Raw genomic sequence first — 18,835 nt, 5'->3', positions numbered from 1 at the left:
TCCTTGGCCAATTGCTGATGTTTGGTTTCATGGAAATGACGCTTCTTGGGCAATAGCTTGCCATGTATACATGAAGATGCTATCATCTCGATATCTACTACTAGAGGATTTATGGCTGCCAGCATACATTGAAACAAAGCGTAAGCAATAATGATGGATGTCAAATCAGGGAAGAGCGATAATGTATTTTTAATTTGAATGAAAGAAAGCATGAATGGAAAGCGTGTCAATTTGCTAGACGACTCATCCATCGATAACAAGTGTAGCTTTATTATTTGAAGAACGGAAGAGAGACTCATCTACTTGAACAGGACCTCGCTTGCGGACATGTAATTTCTCCGCTTGGCCGCTGGTTGCAAAAATGCCCTGCCAAAGGGACCCATTGATCCTTCCTTTTTGTCCATACTAGTATCATGGAAGCTGTCCAGACTTTTGGTCGCAAGGTGTGTTGAAACGAGGATAGACAACAAACGATGGATGGATGGATGAATGGATACATGGATTGGATGGATTGGATGGAAGAGTAAGGGAGCCATGGAAACGGTATCCAGCCACCCACATGTATACACACACACACGCACACTCGAGTCAACGTCAACAACAACAGCAACTTCTTGTTCACCAAAAGAGTCGTCGGATTCCTTTCCCTACCACCTACTACTATTATTCCAACAGCTACCAATGCTCCCATTCAATCCATCTTCAATACCATATATGCCATCGTTTATTGTGGGGTATGTGCATGCCAACAGGGTGACTAAATACGAAATGTTCATGTAGAAAACTGCTACCGCCGTTGCCCACTGCAAGCGTGGCCGTGGTCTTATCCGCGTGAATGGTTCTCCTCTTGAGCTCTTGGAGCCTGAGATTCTCAAGTTCAAGGTCTACGAAGTTGTCCTTCTCCTTGGTGAGGAGCGTTTCGCCAACGTTGACATCCGTCTTCGTGTCAAGGGTGGTGGTGTTACCTCCCAAGTCTATGCTCTTCGTCAAGCTCTTGCCAAGGCTATCGTTGCCTTCTACCAAAAGTTCGTCGATGAAGCCTCCAAGAAGGAGATCAAGGAGACTCTCGTCCAATACGACCGTACCTTGCTCGTCGCTGATCCCCGTCGTTGCGAGCCCAAGAAGTTCGCTGGTCCTGGTGCCCGTGCCCGCTACCAAAAGTCTTACCGTTAAAGAAAATGTTCTTTTGGCTTTTGCCACCTATTCTCTTTCAATTGTTATGATAAAGAAAGGGCAGAGCTACATTGGTTTTACTCGCATTGTACACAACGCACACGTATTTATATATGTATATTGATATTGATGATGCAGGGAGGAGAAGAAAATGATGTACGTAAAAGGATTGTATATTACGGTATACGGTATGAGAACAAAAGATACAGAGAGAGAGAGAGGATGTTGGGTGTAATTTAACAACTGCATGACTCGTAATAACTGCCTCCATTTTGCTGTTGTTGTGTGGGTGTTACTCGTACCGTGGATGATGGTGACATTTTCTTTTGCCATAAGCTTGGCGTTTCTATGACCTATATGGAGATGATGGTTACCACGTTGCCATAGAAATTGTGTCTCTTTCCTATCTTTACCTTGGTAACCAGTTCTTCAAATGCTTCCTTTACCCCCACATTGGTCTTGGCGCTGCATTCGACGAACAATGTCTGTAACTTGCGTGCCATTTCTGCTCCTTCCTTGTAAGTCACTGCTCGAGAAGATTCCTGCAAAAAGTACAATCAGCCTATTGGGACTAAAAAGCACATTGTAACGTCTTCATCCACATACCTTATCCACCTTGTTGCCCACAATCATCTTGACAACATCTGGGCTTGAACAATAGGTATTGACTTCCTTCCACCACGTGTCAAGAGCTTCAAAGGATTCACGGCTGCTTACATCATAGACTAAAATCACATGAATATTCATCCCCATCACAAGTGAAAAAGGAAAATGGGTCTGTCTTACCTAAGATCACGCCTTGAGCACCACGATAATAGGATGAAGTCAATGTACGGAAACGTTCTTGACCAGCTGTATCCTGATAAAGGAAAAAGCAATGCATAAAGACGCGAGTTCTCTTGTTGAATAAACCCAAGTCCTTCCTTACCCATATGGTCAACTTGTATTTCTGATCGTCCACATCCATCATGGCTACTTTGAAATCGACACCTGCAATGACCAGAAACAAGTTGCTCGGTTAAAAGACGTAGATGGATACAACGTGTGTCGCATGAGATTACCAATGGTAGCAGAGACTTCTTCTTGTGGTAGAAAAGTGTCATCTGTAAAACGCAACAGCAAAGAGCTTTTGCCGACGTTGGAGTTGCCAATGAGGAGTAATTTGAGTGTTGGTATTTCACGAGCCATATGTGTGAAAAAGAGAAAGAGAAACAATCATGGTTTGAGCTACACCAAAAAGCATAACAATCCCCAGTGATTCAACTGCGGAGGAGTCACTCTTGGACCCCATCACATGCTGCCATACAATCCATAGCAACTAGACACCCCGATATACTTTATATTGGATGCTCGACAATGATAATAAAACTCTTGCGTTATGAACTAGCCACCGATGCTGCTGGTACTTTCGATAGTGTTCCCTCCTTTCACTATGTAGATGGTCACATGTGCTCTCCTGTTGTACCCACAAAGAGCACTATTGATTTTAGAATGACGCAAGAATGGGTTCATTGCGTTAACAGAGTTACAGTTCTCTGGCACATCTTCCTCTGCTATTAGTAAGTTTCATAACATAAAGGCTTATCTGTAAGCAAGAACAACTGCAATAGCAGCTCGCCACATGATGTTGCAGCACAAATCAGGTATCCTGGTTACACAAACCGCCAGCATAAATGTGGTCACGAGAAACATAAACGTTTCATTGCTCGACCTTTTCGACGGCAAAGACATCAACAACTTGATTGCGATCATCGCTCAGGATGCTGAGAAAGCAAGTCGATCGGCATTTTGCTTGCCATGCATCCTCGCATCTGTTCTTTTTCCAACGAATGTATAACGCTACAAGCCGCTATATCACTAATGAAATACTACACCATGCACCTCATAAAACACGATATACCACTTATCCATCCATCTCTACTAAAAAGGGATCAATCTTCAAAAATCCAAAACAATGCGTGTGGGGAATGTGATCAATGAAATGCTTATATTCATCTTGGATGCAAAACAGATAAATGCAATATTATAAAGTACAGGGATGCTTAACTAGTCTTTTTGTTATGATTGATGTAACCGATACCAACGCAGGTCATCAATGTGGTGTTGGATGCTTCATCCACCTTGATCTTGTATGATACGCCGAAAAATGCCTTGAGATCTCGCAGGTATTGAATGCTATGTACAACAGCGCTCGATGAGTCCCTCCATACCATACCATATCATACCAGCTATCCCCTACTTACGTAAAAGGAGTCAATTGACCAATGCGAATCTTGCTCACGTCTTCGGGACATAGCACCATCAATAATAGGTTGAGCCATTGACTTGTTGTATCCACACAGCCACCTTTGCTGACTTCACGTAAAAGAATCTTTGATGCCAACAAGCCCACATCTTCAGCTGTCATGCCTGCCTCTGCTGCCTTTTCACCCGAAATCAATGCACCTGTCGTCGACTCGGCTACTAAGCTCAATGCAAATCCAGGAGATCTAAACCATCATCACCATCATCATGAGTCCTCATTTCCTCCTCATCCAAATGTGTGTGTGTGTATACATACTTTCCACTCTCGGCACCTTTGTATACATCCGTATAGATATAAACATCGGGAATGTATCGATTCAACAAGGAACGAGCCGATTCCACCATACGATTGGCCGTTTGAGGCGAGACACGTGTACAATAAGCGATACCACGAATGCGTTTGATCCTTCCTTCGTCAATGTATTGAACTGGTTTCAGTTGTCGTACGCTACAGCAGTTGAAAACGATTTCACCGCCTCCCAGAGGTGGTGCACCACGTTTTGTAATCTTGAAAAAAACCACCCCGTGATGAGTTTATCATTCCGTGTGGTGCCTGATATAACCATTTACCTTTAATTCCACATGCTCCTCGATCCCAAATCGTTTTAATTGTGGTAGCAGGACTGTACGAATGATATCCACCTAAATAGCAACTCTTGTTAGGACCAGAGCCCAATGATTGGATACTTTTACACTTACCGAGTTATCGATATGGTCTGTTGTGATGCCTCTCAATATCAACATGAATGGCTTTTTTGAAAATGGGGCGAGTGCAATCATAGGTTCGAGATAATAGCTGATGGATCGGTCTGTGCCACAATCATGTTCAATACGTCCACCTTGAATAGCTCCTGGTTTATACAGCACCGAGGTACCGGTATAGTTGATCTCGATCGTGGAGCCGTTTGTCACCTTTTCAAGCAATCGTAAAAAGTTGGCTTCGTGGTCGCGAATACCAGGATCGTGATCGTCCGAGCGGATCTTATCAATGCGAACCACTTTTCCACTGAGTGTGGCGAGAATAAGTCGTTGCCGTAAGTAATTGTGACCCTCGAACTTGAGTAGCTTTGACATTGTGGGCAAACGAAAAGAGAAAAAGCTTGATTGACTTTTTTGTTCAAGGACCGCTTTGGCAAGTGAGCAGCCTTTAATTCCGCCTCCTCCCCACCTTCCCAACCAGCCTCAGAGAGAGAGAGAGCATAGCATTGCATTGTATACTCTTTATTATAGTGTCATTCTATTATCATTTAGCTTCCTTTACACCTTTCTTCCTTTATCAGATCCATTCTATTAGTATAGATGATATGGCCAACACTTAGCTGAATCATTACATCACAAGATGGCATCACCAGCCCTCTAATAAAACATAGACACGTCAAACAATATATAATGCACTTGAACCAGCGGTCGAACATGGGTAAACGTGGTATGGTGTGTGCGTGTGTGGATATATAGAGAGAGAGATCAAAACTCTTTATAAAGGTTTCATTTTTAGTCATCTCGTCGCCGTGAAGAGGAATTGTATCTAGAGCCATAGTTGGGGCGATAGGAATCCATGTGGGAGCGAGGATATGAATAAGGGTCGTAATATCGATCATTGCGATATCGCTTGTCGTTGGTGGTGGGGGTGGTGGCGCGAGGAGAGGAAGAAGAATGGGGGCGATCACGAAGGGAACTGTCATTGGTCGATCGACGCAATGAAGAAGACGAAGACGACGACGACAATGTTGTTGGCGACTTTTTTCTTTCTGTTTCTCCTTTGCGAAGTCGAGGATCACGAGGAGCTGATATCGGTTTTTCCACATCACGTTGCTGTTGCTGTTGCTGCTGCTGCTGATTGCTGGCGGTATGCACTTCCTTTTCCTTTTCAGGTTGACTCTGTTTTTCCTTGTCTATGGATGATGACGATGATGGAGAGGAGCTTGTGGGAGCAACTGTGATAGTGGTGGGAGTGGTAAGAGTATCCTTATTATGCTGATCGGTATGCGATGATGAAGTCTCTTTTGTCGTAGTGTCGTCTTCTTCCACAGGGGGTGCTGGTATTGATGGTGGTGGTGCTTTTGGTCTTTCCCATGTGCTCAGCCCAGTTTCAGTATTATAATAATAAACATATCCACGACTTGATACGATCGACTGCCAAGGTTTCGGTAATGTGCGATCATCCTCGGTGTCAAACAAACCATGTTGTACTCCGTTTTGTTTCCTCTCCTCTTGATGGTCTTCTTCTTGATGCTGTTCAACATTGGATTCCTCTGCGACATGACTCGACTCTTGTTCCAACTTGGCAGGCACGTCCTTTTCCTCTTTGGTAATCCTATCCTGTGTTGTTGTACCAAGCTGATCATGCACCTCACTCGTCGATGTACCTTGATTGTCGGAATCATTCCCATGTTGTACAGCATTGACATCCTCTTTGTATCCATTCTGCATGACATCACGTGGTTGATGATTCTCGTTTCCTTTTCTCGCCTGCTTTTTGACATGAGCTTGTGATTTGTCATCCTCTTCAGGTCGCTCTCGCTTTCCATGACTAGGCTGTATTGTAGATGGCTGCTCTTTCTCCAATAAATCATGCTGCTTTTTATCATCTTGGTCTTGTTTCTTCTCTGCTGGCTTGTGTTGTTTTGGTTGATCTGCTTCCTTCTCATTATCCTCTTCCTGTTTCTTCTTTGGTGGTTCATGTTGTTTTTCTTGATCTTGTTTTCCTTGTTGTCGTTTCCTAGCATCATCCTCATCCTCATCCTCATCCTCATGAAGTTTGGGTTCCTCTTTATCACGCTGTTGGGTGCTATTGCTGATCTTCTCTTGTTGTTGTTGTTGCTTAGTGTCGACTACAAATTCTTCTTCGGTTTCAATCGACCAATCTGGCAACATGATATCCGATTGCTCGCCGACACTAATATCCATAGAGATCACTGATTCCCCAGATGGTGACATCTCGTTCTTTCTTTCAGCAGGTTGCTGTGATTGAGATGGATACATCTTGGATTTTGATGTGTCTGCTGCTGCTGCTGCCTTCTTCTTATTCGATTCAGAAGATGCCTTAGGGGGCATCGATTGGGTTGCCGGCTTTTCATCAACACGTGACGATGGTGATTTCCCTTTGCTGCTTGAGGTCGTACTAGTGCTATTCTTTGTAGATGGTGCTTGCTTCTTTGGTGGTGAAGACTTTTCAGGGCGCACTTTGGGTGTCACATTCGTTGTCGGTTTTTGTGCCGATGTTGCTTTGGACGTATCATTTTTTGCAGTGTGCTTTGATTTGGTGGTTTCAACGCGTTGTTTCTTGCTGGGACGAGGTTCATCATGTGATTGGCGTGAGTACTTGGGAATATAACTATCACCACCACGTCGTGGTGATGGCTTTTGTTGGGTTGTCATGGCAATCTGGTTTAGCTCCGAACCGTTCAAGTACCGGGTAGTAGTTGGAGATGGGAGCTCATGATGTTGCGAAACTAATGGTTGGCTGATCATAGGTGGTGGATGGCTTGTCTCGATCACTGGATATGGATGATGATGTTCCATGGGTGCTCCATTCGAATAGGGAGGTTGCTGCTGATGTGATTGTTGATTTAACCATACTGCTGCTGTCGTTTGTGGTGGTGAAATGTGAGCTGGTACAGCACTATCATAGCCAGGTGTTGTTGAAGGAGAGGGAGTAAAAGAGGCTGTCAGCATTTGTGGATGTGAAGATTGTTCTCCCTTGGATATGATTCTTCCTCCACCCAATGGTGCAGTGATGATGATTTCGCTTGGTGAGTAACTTCCAACTCGCTTTGTCGACCTTGTCGTTGGTGGAGGGGATGGTGATGGCTCATAACGGTGGTAATTGCTACGATAACCATGATAGCGCTGCTGCTGACGATAACCACCATATCGAGGAGGCATCGTATCGACATGGTCATCTTCGTCTTCCATATAGCTGTCATAGGGTTGATATTCATACGGGGACGAGGCGTACTCATCGTGCTGATCGTCATCAAGGTAGGGATCGTCAAAGGTGGATGAGTGATAGCTCGGGTTGTAATCCTGACGTCTTCTTCCCAAACGATTGAATACAGACGTACGACCGTTACCACGGCTGTAGGAATGTCGGTGGTGGCTCATACAAAAAGTAGATAAGCGTGTGTAATGGAAAGACCCTTTGGAAAAATGGCGGTAGATAACGGACTATTTTTCATTGTAGCAAATGGGGAGGCATGACTCTTTGTCTGGTCCGATCTGTTTCCATGGAAACATGCATACCAACGCCTTATTCTATTTGATTGTTTTTCATTTGTCCGAATATGATAGAACCTTGTCATCCGTTTTACCTTTGAAGTGATTCAGGGATTGCATATCCATCAAATTACCCCATATAAATATTCATATCCAAGCAAGGCAAACATGTCATTATTCTGAAACCGCTATTAGAGAGCACAAAGGATGCAACATGGCAACCAAATCGGTTCACAGACTGTGATCGAGTGTAAACAACAAAAACTCTAAATAGAGAATACTGCGTGCGTAAAACCATTCCTTTATCTTCTTTTTTCTTTTTCCCCCCTATTCATCTCGCTCAAACTGGAAAACCAAGTCTATAATTGCAACACGGCAAACGAATTCGGGCCGCAGGTCCCTGTTCTTCTCCATGTCCCTTGCACATGTGAGAATCCGGAGCCAATCGTAGTCATCAAGCGAGAGACCACGCCTATGGGCCAACCACCCGTTGTACTTGGTATGTTCAGTAACATACAACAGCCATCATGCATACAGCTACTAACGATGTCTTACGTGTAGTAACTGGAGTCTTTATCAAGGATAAAAAGCCAATCATTGTAGATGAGCGTCGAGATAGATCTGTTGACTTGATGATATTCGATAAACGATCTAGCAGTGCAACAACGCCTTCTCCATCAGAACCCTCCATGCCAAAGTTTTATCCATTGGATGCATCGCACGGACCAGCTATGGCATTGCTCTCAGCGCATTTACTTCTTGAACCAACCCCGCAACAAACGTCATTTCCCTTCCATCAATATTTACAACAGCAACCACAACAACAACAACAACCACAAAGCATGTATTATTGTACTCCAATGTTACCTCCCATGCCATCTCATACCCCACAACAACATCAGCAGCATCCACTTGTCACCCCATTATATTCCCAACAACCACCACCAGTACTTGGTTACTATCCAACACCATCTCCACAATCTCCTCTCAACCAATTACCACAGCTATCCACTACCCCTTCTTCACACACAAGACGAAAACCTGTACGACCTCTATATCAACAACAGCAACACCGAGATGATGAGAGGCGTGATACAAGAACATCAACCCCACATCACTATCAGCAACAACAACAGCAGCAAGAACCACCTCCGCCACGACAACATCGCATCCCAAGGAAGCAACCACAATATTTAGCCCCCAGTAGCAGTAACAGCAACAGTAGCAACAATCAATCTCGAAGAGTAAGATTTGCGAATACGTTACAAGTCATGACCTATGATGCGGAAGACGAGGGAGAAGAAGAAGAAGAAGACAATCTTGTATGGGATGACACGCAGGATGATTTCTATCAACAAGAAGAGGAGGAACAACGCCGTAGGCGACGTAATAACAACAACAGGGTTTTTGGATTATATACACCATCAGCAAGAAAGAGATCCTATCAATACGCCCCTCATTCTGCATCTTATTATTAAAAAACGAGACATCATTCCTCCTATATAGTTGCCATTTAATGTGTGTGTATGATGAATATTTAATGAGTGGTGGGAGAGAGAGAGAAATTAAAGGGGGGTTGTTGTTGTGCTGCGCCACTATGATTCGATCGGGAAAGGAAGGAGTTGTCGTTTCTCAAGCAGGGCAGCTGGCTGACATTTCCTTGGGTGTGGATAGTGGCCTTGGATACATCCTCTTTTACCCAATGGCACCCAAGAAAGGTACCTTAAGCAACACAACAAAATGAGATAGAGATGGATGGATGGATGGATGGATGGTTGGGTGGATGGATGCGTAGATACATGGATGGATGGAAATTAATCATTTGGATATCCCTTGTCTATATAGCTTCCACTGCTTCTCAAAAGGCTCTTGCTGCCAAGAAGGCCGCCCTTAAGGGTGTCCATGGCAAGACCACTCGCAAGGTCCGCACCTCGACTCATTTCCACCTTCCCAAGACTTTGCGTTTGTCTCGCAAGCCCAAATACGCTCGCAAGAGTGTCCCTCACTTGCCCCGCATGGACCAATACCGTGTCATTCGCCAGCCTGTCAACACCGAGACCGCCATGAAGAAGCTTGAGGAAACCAACACCCTTACTTTCATTGTCGATGTCAAGGCTAACAAGAACCAAGTCAAGGATGCTGTCAAGCGTCTTTATGATGTTGAAGCCCTTCAAGTCAACACCCTTATTCGGTATGGATATAGCGAGCCCATGGTATGATAGATTCTTCCTATTAACTTTATTGTCCGGTATTCCACAATAGCCCCGATGGTAAGAAGAAGGCTTTCGTTCGCTTGACTGCCGATGCTGATGCTTTGGATGTTGCCAACAAGGTAAGAAAAAAAGAGTGGAAGGGTGCGTTTGCATAATTTAAACTTACCATCGTTATGATAGATCGGTTTGATCTAGATACTTTCTTTCTTTGGAAGATCAATAAATGCTGTCAATCTTGTAAATTGCTGCTGCGGACTGAATTCATGCACTGATACCATGCTTGAGTGATGATTGGATGATATGGATATTCAACTACGTTATGTTTGTTGCTATGCTAGAATGACTAGTTTGTTTGGATCACCGTGATAGGATACTACTACTGGAAACGCGATCTACCACTACAACTATAATAGCATCCTTAGTGTCAATGAACGATCGATGGTGTAATAGATAACTCAGAACTCCGCGGTTTGACCTTTTCGCCACGACACTAAGTCTCGCCTGTGTTCTTTCCAATCCAAGCCCTTTCTCTCTTCCTCTCTCTCTCTCTCTCGCTTCTTTTTCTTCCACAAAGGATGGTGCGGTATTACTACCAGGATGATCCATTACCTCAATCGCATTCAGCAATCATACGATGGTTTGGATTCGATCGCTTCGTTCCCGAGTGGGCTGTGACATCTTACTGGATGCCATCCAAGGCATTGCTTTGTATACGAATCATTACTTGTCTATATAGCACTATAGTCATATGGGCATCCATTGGCACATCAGCCATGCAAGGCAACTTTCAGCATTACTTTGCGCATTTTACGGAAATGACCTATATTGGCTTACACGCCTATCTTGTGGTAAGGATTATCATGCTCCGTAAGAGAAGAGCAATGTGATTGAAAATTTGTAGACTGTGCTATATCATCATGTCCGCTATTTAATGCATCAACATGAGCCGAGATCTTTTTTCAATCAGCCATCGGTACTCAATTACATGTTTTATTATCTATATCATACCATCTGTGTTTACAAGTAAGTCAGCAGGGCTTTTCAGTTACACGAATATTCACCGAGGTGACATTGCTGACCTCATTACTTAGCATCATTACACCCATTGTCTATTGGGCTGCACTCTCTCCTCAAGTCACGCATGGTAAGTTTTCATTGTCATGGCAATCCCATCAATGACACATGTACATGTATGTAGCGAGTGGCACAAACCCATCTGCCGCTCAGAGTGGCGGCTATCAGCCACCAATAGATTGGTGGATCAATACATCCATGCATGGTGTATCCTTTGTCTTGATGGCTACGGAAGTACTTTTTAGCCGAATGCGCATGACTCTCAGGATGGTCGTCATTATTCTCATCAACATCATTCTTTATATGCTTCTTACTTTTATCATCTTCGCAAGGTAAGTCACCATCATCAAAGCCGAGAATTTTATTCATCGTCATCATCCAATCATTTAGTACGGGATGGTGGGTGTATTCGTTTTTGGATTGGAGTCAAGGAGCCATTTGTGCAGCTTGGTACCTTGGTATTGGGGCTGCTTTTGTTGTCGTCTTTGGTGTAATGTACCTGATACATATGCTTCGCGATTGGATAGCAAAGAAACTTGCACAGCAGTAGAACTAAATATTCCCCTACTACTACTAAATAATAATATACAACATTAGATATATAGCTCCACAGCAATGTATATAAAATCTTATACCAATGACAGCCTCCATTGTGACATGCATTAACCTCTTGACTGGTGCTACCATCACGTGTTCAAAATGCATATCTCTATTACGTAGGGGAACATGTCAGCTGCACATTCTGCTGGATTGATATGGTAAGACTTACACAAGGATAGCAGTTTGAGCAATGGCAAAAAGCGCGCATCCACTCCTGCCCCCGATTTGAGGATTCAGGGACGTACATATTCACCAGCAGCTTCAAGCTCACAAGATGACACTCTAATAATCAATGCGGTGATGATGTATGGCATGGGATTTAAAAATGGGGAGGACATTTTTCTACATGATTTTACATACGACGCTCTTTTTTCCTCCTCCAATACTTTGTCATCTTGGATGGATAGCGAATACCAAGTCTCTTTGATTACATGTATCTTTGGCGGGTTCATCCTATTGTATGGGCTATGTTCCCTTGGTCTTAAGGAGAAGCTATACATGTCAGAAGCTCGCAAGTAGATGGCAAAGTCGTATGAAAAATACAACATGAATCTAACAAGGAGTATAGTGATTGCCACATTATATGGCATTTTCATCGGACCCCTTGGTGTTGGCCTTGTTGATCTTGAAGGATGGGATGGCAAACATGAACTTACACGAGAATTTAGTCGAATAGCGATCGGCATCCAAGTCATGGTTGTTGGTATCACACTGCCGAAAAAGTACCTCATCAAAGAAGCCCGCTCGTTGTCTATTCTTCTCGTGCTGGTGATGAGTACCATGTGGATCGTGAGCGCACTTTGTGTATGGCTAGTGTTTCCCAATCTCACTTTTGTAAGTATTCTTTGGATGTTCATTGTATGTCAATGGTAGCTAATACGTTGCTATTGTTGGACACACAAAGCTGGAAGCCCTTATGATTGCATCATGCTTTACACCCACAGACCCTGTAAGTGCAAACGCAAAGCATCTGATCCTTCACTAATAAGGGTGTTGGTGGTTGCTTTTGTACCAGGTACTTGCCAACTCGATCGTTCAAGGCCATTTTGCAGAAAAATATGTTCCAAACCATGTAAGGAACATCATTGTGGCAGAAAGGTAAGATGCTAAACAACATTGTTTAATTAACCGATATTGATGCATATGCATATAAAGCGGTGCCAATGACGGATTAGGTTACCCTTTCCTTTTTATTGCAATGTTCCTGATTCAAATGCCTACCGGCGAAGCATGGATACGGTGGACACTCGAAGTGATGCTGTATCAAATAGCACTATCCATCTTTATTGGCTTTGTCACCGGTTTCTTAGCTCGAAAGTTGCTACGTTTGGCGCACGATAGGTATGTTAATAAGCACACCTTGTACTAAATTTGACCACCCATGAATTGACAATATGCATGATGATGATAGGAAACTCGTTGATGAAGAATCATTTTCAATCTATGCATTAGCACTAGCCGTAAGTGCTCCAAACACCATGTTGCATTTTGCATATCAACTGACACGTGATCATGTGGTATAGCTTTTCCTTATCGGCTGGGTTGGTGCACTCGGCAGTGATGATCTTCTTGCCTGTTTCATTGCAGGGTGCTCATTCACGTGGGATGGATGGTACCAATACAATTCAGAGAACTCACATGTCGTAGAGGTAAAGTGGGTTATACCAATGATGATTCATGTTATCTAACCAAGTGATGATGACTTTTATTACAGGTCATTGATATGATGCTTAATCTTGGCATGTTCATGTACATTGGTGCTATTATGGTATGTATCGGGGATGAGTGTAAAGATGAAATCTAACAAGTGATCCTTGCAAAATCAGCCATGGTCAGCCATGGTACAATTAGGCATAATGCCCCTTGTTTTGCTTGCCGTTCTTGTACATTTATTCCGCCGCTTACCTGTGGTTGCATTATTGTACCCTATTATACCAGCGGTGCATGACTTGAAAGAAGCCCTATTCACAGGATTCTTTGGGCCCATGGGTGTTGGTTCGGTGTTTTATTGTTCTGTGGCAATGATCGATATCACTTTGGAACAATCGGATAGCTATGGAAGTCAAATTCTAGAACCCATTGTCTACGCCATTGTATTATCATCCATCCTTGTTCACGGCATTACAATCCCTGTATTCCAAGCTGGGAACAACCTGAAGCAACGTATATCCTCGAGGCATCAATACGAAAATGTACCCGATATTGAGCGTAGATCACTGGTAAAAATTCATTCTTTTCATTTGACAATGATCCCATCCACTGACATTTATATATAATATAGCAAAACAGCGAACACTATAGATCCTATGGCTCCCTTACCGAGCAATAACAACAAAGTTAGACATATACATCATTGCACAAGAATAAACATACGTATACGCCTACCAGAAGTGCCTGATTGATTTTCTTGCATTGCACACAAACATCGGAGTGTTTCTTTTCCTTCTACTTTCGCTTGACACTGCAATGAGAAAGTCCAATCGTTCGAATTCAGGAGCAACAGGAGCATCAGGAGCCGGTGGTCGCATGCAACGCATTGTCTCTCAAGCCGGGTTCTATGCTGCTACAAGGCTGTCGTCCGAGAGCAATGACACGATACCCACCACCACTGCAAACAACACACGATCCAAAGCACTTGGGACAATGTCAGACTCGCTAGCCAGTGAACCATTGCATCGAGGCGCCAATGGGCTTATACGCTATCGCCTTCCAGGCACAGTGAACACCATATCAATATCGCAGGATCGAGAATTGGTGGCAGTTGCAGGACGTGAAGGTGCGTGCGTGTGTGTGCATACGCGACAAAGGATAAAGTTGCATGACTGAACTATGATCCACCTCTTGCAGTCCTCAAGGTATTGACAGTATCACCGACACACGTTGATGAAGTGCTCAACTTGCGAGCTGGAAGTAATCTGAAGGCCAACTATAGCGTTACGGATATCAAATGGGGCAACAATGGTAAGGATATTCTATATGCTACGCATGTCATCTAAAGAGATTTCTCACATGACCCATTTAGTGACAAAGAACAAGGTGGTTACAGCAGCAACAAATGGTTCTATCGTCTTGTGGGATATCAATAAGGCAACAGGGAGGAGAGCAGGTATAAAGTTGGAAGGATAGACCTTTGGATGCGTCATATTGAAAGCTATTTCCTTAGAGCGTATGATCAACGAGCATAGCCGTTCAGTGAATCGAGTTTGCTTTCAGCCAGAAAATGGGCATATCCTACTTAGTGCTTCACAAGATGGGACAATGCGCTGTTGGGTAAGGCGTGCTATAGGATGATGGATGTGATTGAAACTAACACCAATGATTAGGATTTACGAGAACCAAGAGCACAAGCACGTTATCGTTTTGAAGGGAAATCAGAATCTGTACGGGATGTCCAATTCAATCCTTTAATCCATCATGAATTTGCGGCTGCATTTGAAGCGGGTATCATCCAGGTAACTTACTATAAGGATGATCAAGACGACATACGGCTCATCTCTTTCGTCTTTTTCTTCTTTTTAGAAATGGGATATGAGGAATCCAAAGACTCTTTATGAGAAGAAAATGAGTGCTCACAATGGCCCTTGTTTAACCATTGATTGGCATGCCAACGGTCGTTGGGTGGCAAGTGCTGGAAGAGACAAGACGATCAAGGTAAGGCTGGGAGGTGTTGATCACGCTGTCATATGATGCTCAATGGAAGACCCTTTTTCAAGGTTTGGGACATGAGTGTCGATAGTCGTAGACCGCTATATACCATACGTACGATGGCAGCCGTGGCTCGAATACAGTGGCGTCCCGATCATGAGAACGAGATAACGTCTTGTTCGCTGATTTCAGACAGTCGAATGTATATTTGGGATATACGAAGACCTCACATTGCAAAGTACGCATTCAATGAACATGATTCTTCCACAACAGGTAATATTATTTGTGAGACATGCCTTATGTACGTAGCTTACCTACCTTTATACTTGCAGGATTCATCTGGTATGACGCCGATGTACTTTATTCATCCGCCAAGGACAAAACGTTTGTACGACAGGCAATGCAACATGCGTATGAACCAGCAAATTTATTATGTCGCAATGGTATGGGATGGAATATTCAAGGTGATCTCGCGTTTGCTGTGGATCAGAGTGCAAGAGATAAGTTCGTGGATGAGAGGTGAGTTTGTCTTTTGGTCACGACATGAGGTAGTAGAACGTGTTCTAAATGGTACCTTTTCAGTGTTATTCCTCGACCCACTGTCAGCCAGCCCAAAAAATGGAAGAAGCTTGCAAAGATGCCAATAGAACAAGAGGTATGAATTTGGAAAAAGAAAGCACTTGGATCCTCCCGGTATATTCAGATGCTTGATTTAGGTAGTGCAATACATACCTCCGCAAAGCTGTGGTATTGCCCATTTGCCACTCTTTGATTTCGAAGCCTTTTCCTTATTTGCCGAGAACTATGATATATCAAATACGGACATCCTTGCATCATGTGAGAAGAATTGCGAGGTAGGCGAAACGACAATTAAAATGGTCAAGTCCTTCCCTTTAACTTTGTTGGTTAGATTGCTTGGAAATTATCTCGATACCGAACTGCTCAAGCGTGGAAGATTATCTCTCTACTTTTTAGACCAGAGCATGACGGTGATAAAGAGGATGAGGTAAAGCCTACCGTACAATCACAACGACATCCATATGTTAACTTTAGATGCTAGGTTGATGATGATGATGATGAGGAGCAGGAGGAATCAGGGCGAAAAGCCAATGGCGAAGCTAGTGAAAAAAGCGGCATTGATTCAGACACAGAAGATACCATGACAGACTTATGGCAGGCCTGGGAGCATGAAGGCGTTATCCATGAATTACTGGAATATTATACCGAACAGGTACGAAAACGACTTGGGATGCTGTTTGTCGCATGCATAGTAACGCTGCTGCCAATAGGGAGATGTGCAAATGTGCGTTACATTGTATTTGGTGCTACAAAATCACATCACGGTCAATCATGATCAGATAGAAGACTGGTTCTCAGCCTATATAGGTGGGTTTGGTTGGTTATCTGATACAAGAACAACAGCTTATCAATGTTATCTTTGAATAGATTTGCTCCAGCGATTCAAGTTGTGGACAACAGCAGCAGCCGTAATCAATGCGTGCCCAGTGAGCCGTATCAGGGAACGCAATGAGGTAAGACAACGCAGCTAGTATCAGCTTTATGGTTATTCACATGATTTTGAAGAATTCCACCACGATCAACATTGCATGCAATAACTGCTTCAAGCTGGTATCGGGTTCAGCTCAAGGTGCTTGGGCTTGCGACAAGTGCCATCAGTTGTTGAATGGATGCTCAATATGGTAAGTGTGGATTACCTTGCAGCGGCCTAATGCGCCGTATTGATAACTTGGGTAGTCATCAAACGGTGCGAGGATTATACGTATGGTGTCAAGGCTGTAACCATGGAGGTCATCTAGAGCATATGCGTGAGTGGTTCTCGAATGAGCCATTATGTCCAACCGGTTGTGGCCACTCCTGCAAACTATCCCCTTTGTAAAAATTTCATTTCTAATACATATCGACTAGCGGCAATATCGCTGTCCTTGTAAACTTTGATTTCTCGTTGACTGCCTTAACACTATCTATGGAGTAATGACCTCATAACAAGCTTACATGCAACCACGTTTCAACCTCGTAGATTCATATGTACAGGAAACTTCATCCCTATTTACAATAAAAGAAACAACCTCTGTAATAAGCTGTCCTGGAAGGATCGATCATGCACTCTCTGACCAATGGGAAGGTCTGCTCTCTGGACTGTGATACACTAACACACTGCTCTGCATCTTTGTCTCTAGTATGAGTGAGACGATTAACACTGAGCAAAGACCACTTCTCATATAGCATCACGCTTACAGCATAGTGAAAACATAAAGGTGCCTGTATCTCTAAACTTTACAATCAAACGTGGGGTCTTTAATAGAACAAAGCTGCTCGGCGGGGTGAAAGGGATCGCGTGTGCAAGTTTCACGATCGTGGTTGCCAATCTCAGATTTCGCAAATGTCGCCACCAGCCAAATTGGAATCAGGTCGACCTCTTGAATTTTTTTTTCGTCGACGAGCAAAAATGTTTTTTGGCTGGTAGCGATATCGGGTGAATCTGGGATCGGTCACGATCGACTTCATAGCTTGACACAAGATCGCTTTCACCCCGCCGAGCAACTTTGTTCTATTAAAGACCCCACGTTTCATTGTAAAGTTTGGAGATACAGGCACCTTTATGTTTTACATATGCTGTAAGCGTGATGCTATATGAGAAGTGGTCTTTGTTCATTGCCAAGTAGCTAGACCTTGGAGAGCCAAAGATGCAGAAGGACCTCTTTGGGTAACTCAGCTAAAAAATCAGGACTTCAGGGACCATGCATGAAAGGTACGCAACTCTCACTTTTATGTCATACATTGGCAGCTAATAGCCACTTTTGTGCATTCCCAACTTTTGTGCATTCTATTGTAGGTGGACGATGCTCCTGCTCCAGACATTCATTTCCATGATTAAAGTAGGTTGATCCGAGCTGATTTGGTTGAGTTACGCTCACACAAGATTACATCGGTTGAGCTACATCGAGCATGCTCTATGTCCAGAGTGATGTAATCTCTCTTTGACCGCAGCTCAGTCAAATCAGCTCGGATCAACCTACTTTAATCATGGAAATGAATGTCGAGAGCAGGGGCATCGTTCGCATGCAGTGGATCTCGCAACAATGATGATTGGATAAAAGTGGCCGTTAGCTAGCAATACATGCCTGTTCCTAGATGATCCATAAAGTAATTATACATTGACCCTTTCATTCATGCAAACGTAGCTGTGTTACACAACACGACCCTCTGCATCTTTTGCTCTGCCAGGGTCCAGCGACTTGACATTGAACGAAGACCACTTCTCATATAGCATCACGCTTACAAACATAAAGGTGCCTGTATCTCCGAACTTTACAATGAAACGTGGGGTTTTTATTAGACCAATGGGCTCGGCTTGGCCAACAGCACCTTGTGTGCACGTTTCGCGTTCAATGTCGCAAACAGCCCAAAAAATATTTTTTGGTCGTCGTCGTCGAAGAGGTCGACCCCCAGATCCAGTTTGGCTGGTAGCGACATTGCGAAATCTGGGATTGGGAAGCTTGATCGTGAAACTGGCACTCAAGGTGCTGTTGGCCAAGCCGAGCGCATTGCTCTAATAAAAACCCCACGTTTCATTGTAAAGTTCGGAGATA

General features: G+C 43.6%; 9 protein-coding genes across 9 annotated transcripts; 6 read left to right on the top strand and 3 right to left on the bottom strand.

Moving 5' to 3' along the window:
- Positions 1–413: 413 nt before the first annotated feature.
- On the top strand, positions 414–1,173 carry O0I10_010373 (40S ribosomal protein S16; the record flags this gene model as incomplete). Its single annotated transcript, XM_058490355.1, has 2 exons — positions 414–443; positions 781–1,173. The coding sequence occupies 2 exons, from the start codon at positions 414–416 to the stop codon at positions 1,171–1,173; spliced, it is 423 nt and encodes a 140-aa protein (XP_058338839.1).
- Positions 1,174–1,409: 236 nt separating this feature from the next.
- Positions 1,410–2,361, bottom strand: O0I10_010372 (uncharacterized protein; the record flags this gene model as incomplete). Its single annotated transcript, XM_058490354.1, has 6 exons — positions 1,410–1,526; positions 1,587–1,715; positions 1,780–1,898; positions 1,960–2,032; positions 2,102–2,163; positions 2,235–2,361. 6 exons carry the CDS (start codon positions 2,359–2,361, stop codon positions 1,410–1,412), a joined length of 627 nt encoding a protein of 208 aa, XP_058338838.1.
- An 854-nt stretch (positions 2,362–3,215) lies between these two features.
- On the bottom strand, positions 3,216–4,551 carry O0I10_010371 (18S rRNA biogenesis protein RCL1; the record flags this gene model as incomplete). Its single annotated transcript, XM_058490353.1, has 5 exons — positions 3,216–3,348; positions 3,417–3,662; positions 3,734–3,984; positions 4,048–4,119; positions 4,177–4,551. 5 exons carry the CDS (start codon positions 4,549–4,551, stop codon positions 3,216–3,218), a joined length of 1,077 nt encoding a protein of 358 aa, XP_058338837.1.
- A 417-nt stretch (positions 4,552–4,968) lies between these two features.
- On the bottom strand, positions 4,969–7,581 carry O0I10_010370 (uncharacterized protein; the record flags this gene model as incomplete). The annotated part of the gene is made up of 1 exon (XM_058490352.1): positions 4,969–7,581. One exon carries the CDS (start codon positions 7,579–7,581, stop codon positions 4,969–4,971), a length of 2,613 nt encoding a protein of 870 aa, XP_058338836.1.
- Positions 7,582–8,166: 585 nt separating this feature from the next.
- On the top strand, positions 8,167–9,170 carry O0I10_010369 (uncharacterized protein; the record flags this gene model as incomplete). Its single annotated transcript, XM_058490351.1, has 2 exons — positions 8,167–8,191; positions 8,254–9,170. The coding sequence occupies 2 exons, from the start codon at positions 8,167–8,169 to the stop codon at positions 9,168–9,170; spliced, it is 942 nt and encodes a 313-aa protein (XP_058338835.1).
- Positions 9,171–9,289: 119 nt separating this feature from the next.
- O0I10_010368 (uncharacterized protein) lies at positions 9,290–10,100 on the top strand (the record flags this gene model as incomplete). Its single annotated transcript, XM_058490350.1, has 4 exons — positions 9,290–9,410; positions 9,538–9,883; positions 9,955–10,024; positions 10,086–10,100. The coding sequence occupies 4 exons, from the start codon at positions 9,290–9,292 to the stop codon at positions 10,098–10,100; spliced, it is 552 nt and encodes a 183-aa protein (XP_058338834.1).
- A 380-nt stretch (positions 10,101–10,480) lies between these two features.
- O0I10_010367 (uncharacterized protein) lies at positions 10,481–11,529 on the top strand (the record flags this gene model as incomplete). Its single annotated transcript, XM_058490349.1, has 5 exons — positions 10,481–10,753; positions 10,807–10,928; positions 10,997–11,049; positions 11,104–11,311; positions 11,370–11,529. The coding sequence occupies 5 exons, from the start codon at positions 10,481–10,483 to the stop codon at positions 11,527–11,529; spliced, it is 816 nt and encodes a 271-aa protein (XP_058338833.1).
- A 449-nt stretch (positions 11,530–11,978) lies between these two features.
- On the top strand, positions 11,979–13,908 carry O0I10_010366 (uncharacterized protein; the record flags this gene model as incomplete). The annotated part of the gene is made up of 10 exons (XM_058490348.1): positions 11,979–12,094; positions 12,140–12,413; positions 12,484–12,528; positions 12,595–12,677; positions 12,735–12,920; positions 12,991–13,039; positions 13,103–13,228; positions 13,294–13,347; positions 13,406–13,798; positions 13,861–13,908. The coding sequence occupies 10 exons, from the start codon at positions 11,979–11,981 to the stop codon at positions 13,906–13,908; spliced, it is 1,374 nt and encodes a 457-aa protein (XP_058338832.1).
- Positions 13,909–14,045: 137 nt separating this feature from the next.
- O0I10_010365 (uncharacterized protein) lies at positions 14,046–17,121 on the top strand (the record flags this gene model as incomplete). Its single annotated transcript, XM_058490347.1, has 16 exons — positions 14,046–14,355; positions 14,427–14,540; positions 14,602–14,685; positions 14,743–14,849; positions 14,903–15,031; positions 15,099–15,230; positions 15,293–15,497; positions 15,557–15,743; positions 15,807–15,879; positions 15,941–16,078; positions 16,135–16,230; positions 16,285–16,455; positions 16,514–16,610; positions 16,671–16,756; positions 16,809–16,924; positions 16,980–17,121. 16 exons carry the CDS (start codon positions 14,046–14,048, stop codon positions 17,119–17,121), a joined length of 2,187 nt encoding a protein of 728 aa, XP_058338831.1.
- Positions 17,122–18,835: the final 1,714 nt, after the last annotated feature.

The sequence above is a fragment of the Lichtheimia ornata genome (assembly GCF_029851405.1).
Source record: "Lichtheimia ornata isolate CBS 291.66 chromosome Unknown scaffold00069, whole genome shotgun sequence".
In the NCBI taxonomy this organism is placed as follows: Eukaryota; Fungi; Mucoromycota; class Mucoromycetes; order Mucorales; family Lichtheimiaceae; genus Lichtheimia; species Lichtheimia ornata.
This window is presented reverse-complemented; position numbering and strand designations above follow the sequence as displayed.